Source organism: Bubalus bubalis, chromosome 11 (genome assembly GCF_019923935.1).
Source record: "Bubalus bubalis isolate 160015118507 breed Murrah chromosome 11, NDDB_SH_1, whole genome shotgun sequence".
Classification (NCBI taxonomy): domain Eukaryota; kingdom Metazoa; phylum Chordata; class Mammalia; order Artiodactyla; family Bovidae; genus Bubalus; species Bubalus bubalis.
In genome coordinates, this window is record NC_059167.1 from 88,272,733 (window position 1) to 88,284,915 (window position 12,183).

Consider the following 12,183-nt stretch of genomic DNA (forward strand, 5'->3'; position numbering starts at 1 on the left):
TTTAGTAGGTGCTATAGAAACAAACCAACACTGGGTTAGTGCCTTAAAAAAAAAACAAAGACAGGAATCACTAACCTAGCTGAGGTATTAACAAGTAATGTATCTTGAAAGTTTCACATTTCTAAGCTACCCACATTTGGGGGATGATTTCTCTTCCATTTCTGCTCTATCTTAAAGATATACTGGGAACCCACCTCCCGTCTTCAGGATAGGCTAAGCAAATAAAATTATGAAATATCTTTATAAGTATGAAATAGGCATTGGGAGAAAAATTTGACAGAGGCAATTTAAAAATTCCTGGGAAGAAGCAAATGTGCATCAGCAAACATCTTCATATCACTTAAATTTCACCTCTGCATTTTATGGAACATAAAATCTGATTTTATGGCTTCAAATGTCAGTATATTTTAAATGTCTGTATCCTAAACAGTGAGGGTGAAAATAAACAATGAATTAAAACATGTAAGCTAGAAATCTGTTTGAAAAAATAAAACTGCACACATATCACTCTTTTGGACTCTTGCCAATTAAAGGTTATAATTTGAAGTTGGGGTAATTACCCTCTGCTACTTTTCTCTTTGACTAGAGATATCACAGAAAAAACTGGATACTTACAATTTACTAAAATCCTTTACGTTCAAATTCAAAAAGTTCATGCAACAAAGGATAGATTCTGAACACCTCTTTTCAAAAAAGGCAAGCTTTTTAGGTTTAATTTTGCAGTATTAGGTTGGTCTAGATGTAATCAGTATATTAATACATATATAAGATAGTGATAGCAATAGTGTGAATATAACAATAAATATAAAACAACATGAAATTATCAAAGTTAGGATCAGTAGTAATATACTCAAAGAAATTTAAAACATGAATAAAATTAGGAGTAAAAACTCTTGTATTTTGACATTAACTTTTGAAAAACGTTTACTATTTTAAAATAGTTTTAAGAACATATATTTTTACTTTATTATGAGAAAAATATTCTATTCAGAACACAATTTATTACTACAAAATAAACATATGTTTAAAAGACAGTCTGTCAATTGAAAAAAAAAAACGTACACATATTAAAATAGCAGGTTTCCAAGCCAAGTTAAACAAAATATTTTCTACTTGACAAGCTGCTTACATTTAAATGAAAACAGGGCAACTGTGGTCAATAATATGGATTGCGTATAATAAAAAGGACCTTAGATCATGTTAATACAAGGATCAGAAAGCAGTAACTTCCATTAAAACCACCCAATTACTTAGCAAACTTTCAGATACAGCAAATAAATTAATCTGTTTTAAGTGAAAGTGCTCAGATAAGTAGCTTTCTGACCTATGAGTAAGTCTCACTAGCAGCAGTCACAGCAAAGCCAGAACCTGCTGAAGCAAGGCAGTCCCCCAATCAAACAAATGGTATTAGTAATCAAAAAGCATTTGCAAAACATATTTCCTCGGTCAGCAGCAGGGGGTTCTGAGCACACGCCGCCATAGCTTCCTTCATACTTTGATATACAGTGTACAAGGGGTGAACACACCTTCCTCTAACCCATGAACAAGTGGGGTGTTTTTGCTTTTTAAGAACACGATATTTTCATTTCTGTGCTATCTTGTGAAAAAGGCCAGTCATTATACTATTAAGAATACATATCTGTCACTTAACTCCTCTTATCCACTTATGTTTAACTTGTATTGGGATTTAAGAATGCCTCTTTATTGAGACAAGTAATATGTCATCATTTTGTTCAGCTAACAGGCCTGACAGACCCTGTCTCCCTGAGTTAAGAACAGTAGATCTCTACTCTGTACATTGGTGGCAAAAGGTGGCAGAATAAATGAGAATCGCCACTTGTAAAGATTTTTAATCCCAAAGATGCAGACATTCCTTCTACCTTGGCCTTAATTATTCTATTTGGCCAGATGATGGTATTTTTTTTCAATAAAAGTGATCTCTACATACTGCAATATTTTATTTGAATGCCATTCTTATGTATTTTAACAAATAACATCACCATGTACTACTATATCTCATGTTTTTGATCCTTTTTACTACTTATCATCTTCTTTATTTGAAACAGATTTTTAACAGATAATCTTGATCGTTACAACAATATCTTGCTTGAATTTTATTCAAATAATTCTTAAAAACAGCTTAAAAAGCCGTTTGGAATAACATCAAGCTTGCCATCAATCAAACGAAAAAATTCCGCTGGCGGTTGTATAAACATCAGATCAAGTCTGATGTCTTCAAGGATTTCAGAGTGAACCATAAAAAACTCCATTAACTTCTGACAAAGAATGCAAATTAATCACAACATGGGGTGAAATGAAATTAAAGGCTCTTTTCTAATCAATGACAAGGCAGGATGAAATATTTGTTACTCTCTCTGCACTCAGGCTGCCTAGGATGTTTGCACTTCCCTTGAAAAGCCCCAAATGTAAGGTGTGAGTACAGATTCACCCACAGTTGATGTTCAGCCCTCCCCACCACCCCCAGAGCTATCTGCTTACAAGTCGTAGAGATTCACAAAACACACTAATCATCTGAATCTCAGGTGCATCCAATTTGTTATTCACACTCTCCCATGCCAGTGAAAAGCCTGGCGCAGACAGATGCACCAGGAACCCTAAATGACAGTTTTGGCCTCCGGAAGTACGATCACTACAGCAAAATCTAGTACAGCCTCCAGGTGAAATGTCTGGAGCTCCATATGGAGCAGGGAAAATTAACAACAAGATGAAAATCACTGCAGCAGCGGGGAGTCGGAATTTTTGAAAAAAAAAAAAAAAATGAAATTTAAAGATGAAGAAAGAGGAGTAATAAATTAATGGGGTGTGAAAACACTCAAAGCTTTACAATACCAGGGGCACTATTTGCTCAGATTTTTTTTCCTTTTTTTAACTTCAGGTCATTTTGATGTAATTTATTAACCAAGATCAGGAAATGTAGCCAAAAGAAGTACATTTTTATACATGCAAAAGTACCTTAAACACATGTGTATCCATATTATCTTCACTTTCCCATGGCATCTTGCTTACCAAATTTTCAAATGTCAGAGCCGACATAACCCTTGAGAAGTCTCCTTAATGGATTTACTATTGCCCTAATGCAGGGCACTGGTTGTAAAGTTTGAATGAAGGACAACAATTTTTAGCAGGCAATCTCTTTGGTTTCCCCTAGATTACGGTGTCATTAAACCAACCATTGCCCACCATTGTGTTTTTTAAGTCAATTGGATTTGGATGTACACGATTAACTACACACAGCTCCCACCCATTGTTCCCAAAGAGTATTACAGCTAAACTGTTCAAGAAATTGAGATACTATTTCTTTACCAGATGTTTAAAACCATGATTTTTCATTATGCTATTGCAGAATATGCTTCACAGGCACCCAGAGTTGAACGGCACTGGGGTCAGTGAGAGCTCCAAGGCCTCCAGAACCCCGTTACTCTGCTAACACATCGTGAGAAAAGCAAGGAGGCTCCAGGGGAATGGTTTTGCCATCATCTTCCATGGGACAACCCTTCTCATCTACACAGAAGGCCTGCCGAGGGCAGAGAAGGTGAGCGAGGAGAAGGGCTTGGTGGGGCTGAGAGGGAAGAAGGGCAGTGGTTTGAACAGTCAACCAAAATCAGAGTTCACAGATCCAGTCATCTCGTTTAGTCACCTGCGAGTCTTGGCTCTCACCGTACCAATTCATCCCCAAGGCAAGACGCCTTGGAGCCCCGGAGACTCAGCCTGCTCACCTGGAGGTTGGAAATAACAGTTCCTGCAGGTGGGATGTATAGCCTGAGTCACATAACAGCGAGTGCTCTGGGGCTCAATGTCGGAAAGGTGCTAGTGGTTCCGACGTCATTGTTCCTCCTACTATAAACTGTAGTGATAAGACTGGGTAACTATAACGACTCCTAGCCTTTTATCCCATAGAGCCCTAAACTGCATGCCAATGAGGCTACACAACTTTAAGGCCTAAGGGAAACTAAAATAGATAGTGCTTTCAAATAACAAATAAAAACCAACCCCCCAAACAATAAAGTTTCCTGGAGAATGATTATTTCAACGAAAATCCAGCCCTGTAACCTTCATGTGGTTCCCAGGCCACTGACTCTTCCGGCTATCTTCCCAGCACCCCTCCCGCATCTGCATCCCCACCGGGTACACTCCGCGTCACCGGCAGGAGGAGACGCTGCTAACGATGCTGTCAGCGGCGCTGACGCTGGGCTGGGGGAAGGATGAGTCTGGAAGCTGGCCTCTCCTCCCCTCCTTCCCTTCTGCTCATTTTAGGCTCTGCTCCAGCTGCAGCTGGCAGGTTGCGTACACATCCTCTTGTAACCTTTGGTTGACGATTATAAGTTCTCTTTTGTGCTACAGTCCCACATCAGGGCCAGTAGGGTGGCCCTCTGTACTTTCCCAAGTGGTTTCATATCCATAATCTCATCTGCTCTGCATGCGTCTAATCAGACAGGCTCATTTTAGAGATGAGGAAACAGGCCTCCAAGAGTTACAAAGCAAGAATTAAGGCCTGTGGTGACTGAAGCTTATGGTAGAGCTGGGTTCATTTTTTAAAGATTTCTTTCTTTTATTTTATTTTTTGGCTACTCTGGGTCTTTGCTGCTCTGAGTGGGCTTTCTCTAGTTGTAGAGAGTGGGGGTTACTCTCTGTTGTGGTGCACAAGCTTCTCATCATGGTGGCTTCTTTGGTTTCGGAGCATGGGCTCTAGGCACATTGAGTAGCCACACACAAGGACTCAGTAGTTGAGGCTCTTGGGTTCTGGCTCAGTAGTTTTGGTGCAGGGGCTAAGTTGCTCTATGGTATGTGCAATCTTCCCAGGGCAGGGGTCTAACCTGTGTCCTCTGCATTGGCAGATGGATTCTTAATGACTACACCACCAGAGAAATCCCAGAGCTGGGTTCTAACCCTAATCTTCTGGCTCCTGGTCTAGAGCTCTTTCAAAGAGGCCAGTCTCCTCAGCTTCCCACTAGTGAGGAGAGCTGAGATCTGGTGCCCTGATGTGACTCAGCACCATCCCTGGGGACAGAAGGGATGCAAAACTTTGAGACCTTAAGGGTATGTGAAAATCTTACCTGTGTTCAAGGAGCAGACTAGTGGGTAACAGTTGAGACGAGGTAGTCCTTAAGCCTGGTAAATCAAGATGTGACTCTAGGGCTGCTCTGTAAACTGTCTGTCTCCTATCTCTGTCTCCTATCACTAGACGTGTTCAACTGTTTGCTTTTCAGAGATATTATGAGAGGTCTGATTCGATGTTGTCTGAGATCCCTTTCCAATCTTGAGAGTTTGTGAGTCACTCCTGCCCATTATCCTCGAGATTCAATGGCCTCAAACCGGCTACAGTACAACAGTGAGCAAATCAGCTATCCTGTCTGCCCAGCTTGTGAGTGGCTCAGGGTTCAAATGAGATAATATGGGCCAAACAGAAGGTATTGTTTCATAATCCAGTCCCTGAGATACTATAAAAATGTTTATTTTTCTTCATGTGTTTTATCTGAAGGCAAAAGGTAAGGGTAGAAAAGGAATTTATAAAGTATCCTTTCCCAATCCTCAGTATATAGTACAAAGCCTGTAAAATAAATGCCAAGTCCATCAAAAGTCATTACTGATGCCAACAATGAAGTGCACAAACTTCTGTTTGTGAGACCTGAGAAACAGACCTGATGGCATCAAAAGCTACTTCTATTATTTCAAAGCCCCAGTTTGGTGACAATACTCTATCATGACCCAAGAAATAACAGTTTTCCCCTCACTCTGGCGTAACAGTGATTGCTAACTAGGGAGTGCAGCACATTTGAGTTTTCCACTTCCACTTGACTGATGCAGTAAACACACACTTAACACAGTCCCGAAAACATTCAATACTGGGAAGGTAGACAGCCTCTGCCCAAATTTGACCAGTCTTCCAAAGCTTCATTTGTCAAATGCAAAGGCAATCGTTTCTTAGACGTCTCACTTACCAAATTTCACTGATTAAATACTCTAGGCATTAGGAATCTCAAGAATACAGCTATATTCTCAAACTTTGGTATTTTTTTCTAGGTGGCTTATGAGCTTTCTACCAAGACTTGTTTGAGAGGTTAAGTTGTATAGTGCCTTTTCATTTACAAAATGAGGGGACTGCATAAATTGGCCAAACAGTGAATTGTTTAAAAATTACTGACAGAATAAGAGGCTTACCAAGATAAATATTCTAATGAGCTATAAATCCTGAAAATGTGATTTTAATTTGATGGGCTACCTAGAGCTAAGCAGCAAGGCTGTATACACTAAAATGTCACTGAATTCGAGCATGCATGCCAAGTGATTACATTTCAGAGCTTCTCTTTAAGGAAAAGATTATGTTTAAACAAATAATCCTACACATTTGAAAAGTGAGACTGACACTCTTGAACCTAACAACTTGGACAATTTCTCCTCTATTTATCTGATGGCTTTAACCGTAAAAGAAAAAAGATACAGAAGAGACGTTTCAGTGTATGAAGGGGCTTTAAATGTTCACATGGGTATCAGGAGAATTTGTTTAAAACTGCTTATAAAGATGGGAGAGAGAATGAGCCCCATCCTATTATTCAATAACCATGTTTGTGATGCATCTGCATAATCTAACCATGCATAAATTAGTATGTGTAATACAACACTTATTTGCATAATAATAGCAAGTTAATAGATGCTTAAAGAGCAGAGACCAACACCACCTTTAAATCAGACATCCCTCCAGGCACTTTGGCCTGTACAGACCAAGATGCCAGAAAAACAGTGAGCATCAACCAGAGGAAAACAGTCAAACGATTCATTTTTCATCCCTCTAGACAGTTCACTTCTTTCTCCCCACACACTGGGGAACAATTTTCAAACCACAGAAAGCTTAACATTTGAAGTGCTAACACCCTTCTACAATAAAAATCTTAAAGAAATTACCACAGAGATTATCATCAGCAATGGTAACATAACGGATAGTTTATTTTCTTAGAAATGTAAATAGAAAGGGCAAATTAAAAAAAACAAAAACGCTCAAAATCATATCCATGTAAAAGTGGGGGTCCACCTATTTTGCTTAGCAAAAATAATGACCTAGATTAGATATTTTCACCCTTCATCTCCATCCTTTAATTCAAATAACTAACCGAATCCAAAAACTCAAACACTGTATCAAGAAAAGGCTGGGCCTCTCTTCCAACCTCTGTATGAGCACATGGGGCTGGGCTGGGATGAGGAAAACATCACCAGCGGACACAAAGGAAGAGCCCGATGACGGCTTCCAACCTTTAACAAAGAGGGAAAAAACCTGGAGTTTAAAAAAAATCAAAAATCAATAGAGACTTCTAAATGACTCCTTTAAGATATCACTTTTCAATTTAACAGGACAGATTTATTTGTATGTGGCTCAAATGTTCACAATTGCTCCCTGTACCTTCATACATAGGAATGAATGTCACAGTGGCAAACGGCAGTAATGAACAATCTTACCTGAGGATATGGAAACCTCCCAAGAGCAAGCTGGGAAAGGAAATAATATTTGTCTAGTTATAGATTTGCATGCAGGGCAGATCTCCTTAAGACAGACAAGTACTAAATTTCAGAACTGTATTCAGCAAATATAAAAAGCTCACAACCTCAAACGCACAAACTAAATTATTGTTGTAATTACATTGAGAGTTGTATTTAGAATGAACATTTACATTGGACAACGCTGTATTCCCTGATAAAATATTCTAATTTTAACAACTAAACACTATCTTTATCGTCATTTCTCTTAGGAATATTCTGAGCTGCACAGGCATTATTCATATTTACAAGTGTACAACAGCTTCTTCTAGACAGAGATGTAAAATCATAGGAGACTGTTGGTTTTTTTCTCTTGTAAAAATGGGAACATTTAATTGATCCGAGCCGACTGTTCTGTAGAATTTTCATTTATACGAATTATAAAGAGTTGTAGGAAATGGGGATGGGCCATATGAAACAGGAAATTTTGCCACTATTTTCATTTTTCCCCCCATCCATTCATAGTTAAAAGGAAAGAGCTATTACTAGTGGGAAAATGGCATTTCAATCGTTCATCGTGGAGCTGGAACAATAGGTCTGAAATTTGGAAAATGAATCCTTAGAGCTTCCAATTTTGCTTGATTTGTAAACTGCTATGTGTTTCTACACCACTCACTTAACTTTGGTCTTTGAATTCTCACCTGTGGAAACAAAATGATTCAACCAGGAACAGGATTAATACACAGTGATAAGATCAAATTTACCAAACATACTGTAAGACTATAGTATAAGACTGTACTATTTTATTTAAAGAAAATAGTGGCTAAATTTTGCAACTTCATAATGTGGCCCATCTTCAAGCTCAAAATCCTTTATATGTATTTGTAACTATTCAAGAGTAGAATTGCTACAACAGGGAACTTTGAAGCTGGAATGGATCCAAGAAACATCAATCCATTTTCCAGACTAGAACCCCAGAGTCCCACTGAAGACATTTCCACGTGGTTAATAAGTGCGGGGACTGACCCCAAGATTTGCAACCGAATCCAGGATTCTTTCCAATGTATTACACTACCTTTCTATATCTTGAGAAGTTGCATATTTATTTCAAAGACACTGACACTGCTCAAACATTTCTGAAGTCCTCTTTAGAAACTATGTTTAGAATCATTTCAAGTAACAGGAGAATGACTTCATTTTATTAGAACTGCATCTTATCCTGAACTTAAAATTATACCCCTCTGCTTTTTGATCATGTAAATTATTTGTTGGCTAAGGTTTGAATGGCCTTAGTCAACAAATGGAGAAGGCAATGGCACCCCACTCCAGTACTCTTGCCTGGAAAATCCCATGGATGGAGGAGCCTAGTAGGCTGCAGTCCATGGGGTCGCTAAGAGTCAGACATGACTGAGCGACTTCATTTTCACTTTTCACTTTCATGCATTGGAGAAGGAAATGGCAACCCACTCCAGTGTTCTTGCCTGGAGAATCCCAGGGACGGGGGAGCCTGGTGGGCTGCCGTCTATGGGGTCGCACAGAGTCGGACACGACTGAAGTGACTTAGCAGCAGCAGCAGTCAACAAAACCCAAAGCCAACTTCAAAGAATATTTTGTTCCTTAATACGGATAGACATGAAGGTGCTGAGGTTAATTTTTAAAGTTATAAAACCAGTGCATGCTTCAGCAACATAATAGGAATAAACCTATTGACCTATATGACCAATAAAACCAATAAACTTATATGACCACAAAAGGTGACTACTTGGAAAGGGTCAGAACTCATTTGGATGTATATATATATATATATGTTTTGGAATACTTGGTAAGTTTTGTTACCTTGCATTCATTTCTTATATATTCAAAGTTCTCAGATTTTCAAGATATAAAGTTATACTATCATTGTTTCATCTGGTGGACGTCGTTAATCTGTTCAAGTATAAAGTGAAGGAAAAAAAGTGTGAATGTTAAACTCCTTTTCACAGTTTTGCATGATTATGTCTGTCTATATACTGCTATTACTATTAGTTAGGAAGGGAAGCGACTCAGCTCTCCACTGCCTCCACTGTACCCCCACCCAATAGTGACCATCAATTTGACTTCCATTTTGTAAATACAGTGTGTTTCTGGCCAATGAGAATGTGTACACTGATTCAGGAGGAGCCACTCTGGTCTTCTGTGGTAGAAATGGTGGGCTAGGTATTTGCCCCATTCTGTGCTGAACTGACAGCCTTTGGTGACAGCTCACCAAAGGCTGTCACCTCTCACCACACCCATCTGCAGACTATGAGCTTTGCACACTCTTTCATTTGGACTTAAAAAACTAGCAAGAGGAGAGTCTCTCATCTGAAAAAGCTGACAGCTTAACAACTACTAGAAAACATTTAGAACATTCGATCTGACGTCCTTCCACAGGTGCTGCGCCATTCACCCTGGTATATGCTGAACATGTTATTAGGGCCTATGGAAGACTTCTGTCCACCTGGCTTACTGTGTCAACACTGGCCATTGGTTCTTGCAGATAAAAGAACTAAGCAATGATAAATGGAAGGCTTTAAAAAAAATGGGATACGATGAAAAATGTAAACTTTTCCCACTTCAACACAAAACCTCAAATTCTTAAGGTATCACTGTCCTATGGAGAGGTGAGACTGACTTAGGCACGTGCATGCATCAACTTGACTCCCTTCTCATGAGTGATAAAAGGTAATAAGGCTGGCTGATGTCATTGATTTACTCTGTCAGAGACCTCCATGCAAGAGAACAGAGAGAAAATTCAGCTGGGAGCCTCTGCACCAGCCTGCTTGGGAACAGGTGGCAGTGCTTGAATAAGGAAACTCATCATCCGTGGGACTGGCTCTACTTGTGTGTACTTCCCTGATATCCTGTGGAAGCTCAGTCTTACTTGTCAACTACATTCCTGGGAGGACTGTTTCTAAGGCATCTTGGAGATCTGAGAGGGCAGAGAATGGTTCCTAGTTCTTGACCAGAGATGCACAACAATCATTTCCTCTTTCACAGTGTCGCCACTGGGTTGTTCGGCAGCAAGCCAAGGACCCCAGTTCTGCGTCAGTGAAAACTGGCAGCGGTGTTGTAAGGGTGGCAAAGCAGTCGTTCTAAGGCTCTGGGAGAGGGAACTGCCTTCCACGTAAGTCTCCGTCCTTTTAGGTTTAATGCAGCTGCAATGTTTATGTTCTGTACTATTTGCCTTGTGACAAAACAGAAGGAAATATACAGCCAGGCCCTAGAATCTTTTTATCAAGTCCAATTAGGAGAAGGTAAAAAAGGAAAGGGGCTCTCAGCAGATAAGGTTGAGGCTGTCAAAACTCAAAATAAACACTGAAACCTTATGGGGAAGAGGAAGCAAATATGCTATGAGTGACTATTTCAGAAACAGACAGACCTGGGGCCATTCTGTATCTTTTACCCCTACTGGTCTATTAATCTACTTGCATTTCCCCAGTTTTTATTGTCAAGGTATTATAAATTAGGAAACTTACAGAAGAGAGTATGTAATCTTCTCTGAAATGGCCTGCAGATATGTCACTGTACTAAATGTGTTTCAGATTTAATGAAGCTTTAATGTCCTTTTTAATTTTGCCTGTTTCTGTATCACCAGGGGTCGGGCAAGGCAATCAGCACTCAAGAGGGTGGTTTGGTTTAAAACTAGGAAAAAACTCATTTGCTTATGAGTTGCACTGTATTTTCTTAATTAAATTTACTGAGTAAAATGGTTTAAGTTCAGCCAACCAATGACCTTTGTATGTAGATTTAGATTTATAAATAGGTTAACAGTTAAAGAAGAAAAAAAAAAGCATCACAACAAAGCAAACAGATTAGGGCTAAGCCAACAGAAGTCATTGCTCTCTTTTATCATCTTTACAAAAGAAGCATTTAAATTTAGGCAGCTTAAGTCCAGTTAAAAAAAGTATATTGAAAAATGTGGATCCATGTACGTGCCAGCAATTCATCAGATGACTCTAACATCCTTTTCATTCCCAGGAGGGGAACAGCTCGTATTGTAAAAGATTTGGAAAAGCTTTATTTATTTTGGAGGAGTGGAGGCAGAGATGGGGGAGGGACAGGACTCTGTTTAACATTAAATAAAAAAGTGCATTTTAATTCCAAATACTTCAGATTCGGTAAACTGCTAAACACTCTGAAAACATTTACCTGTTAGGAATACACTTAAATAACAGTAAACTACTAACATTTCACTGTAAAACGAGGACTGTTCCTTAGCGTCATCTTACTGATCTTTTAATTTGTCCAGAATCTATGAAATACTACTGAGTCAGCATTATTTGAATAAGTTGGATTTTATAATTTAAATAATCCATATATGTGTGGGTGTGATTATAACAATTGCCAGATAATAACAACTGCAAGATAGAAACTTCTGCATTTCAACAAAAAGTCAGGGCAGAAGATATTTATTTACAAAGCAACAAGAATGGCTTCTGTTAACAGTAAAGATCATTACTGTCATGAAGTCAAAGGATGAAGAGAAAACATACGCTGTAGCCAGAAAGCCAGTGTAGGACATAAACTCAGGATATGTTTTTGGTGACCAACTTTCCAACTTAGAATATCAACAGTGGGGGAGTTGTTTTAAATTTACAGTTATGTTAAAGAGCACTGGAATTTTATAAACTCTTAATTTAGACATATTCTACATTTCTCAACAAAACTGCAAAT

At 38.9% G+C, this 12,183-nt stretch overlaps 1 protein-coding gene across 8 annotated transcripts in view; it reads right to left on the minus strand.

The window, feature by feature from the left end:
- The window catches only part of MAP2K5 (mitogen-activated protein kinase kinase 5), a 266,618-nt gene that overhangs the window by 79,529 nt on the left and 174,906 nt on the right, over nt 1-12,183 (minus strand). For 5 of the 8 annotated variants that reach the window (XM_044925392.1, XM_006052081.3, XM_044925393.1 and 2 more), the window contains exon 17: nt 7,471-7,500. The exons of the other annotated variants lie outside the window; for them this stretch is intronic. In XM_044925392.1, the coding sequence (XP_044781327.1) occupies nt 7,471-7,500 (30 nt within the window). The remainder of the gene's footprint in view (nt 1-7,470; nt 7,501-12,183) is intronic. 8 annotated transcript variants of the gene reach the window in all.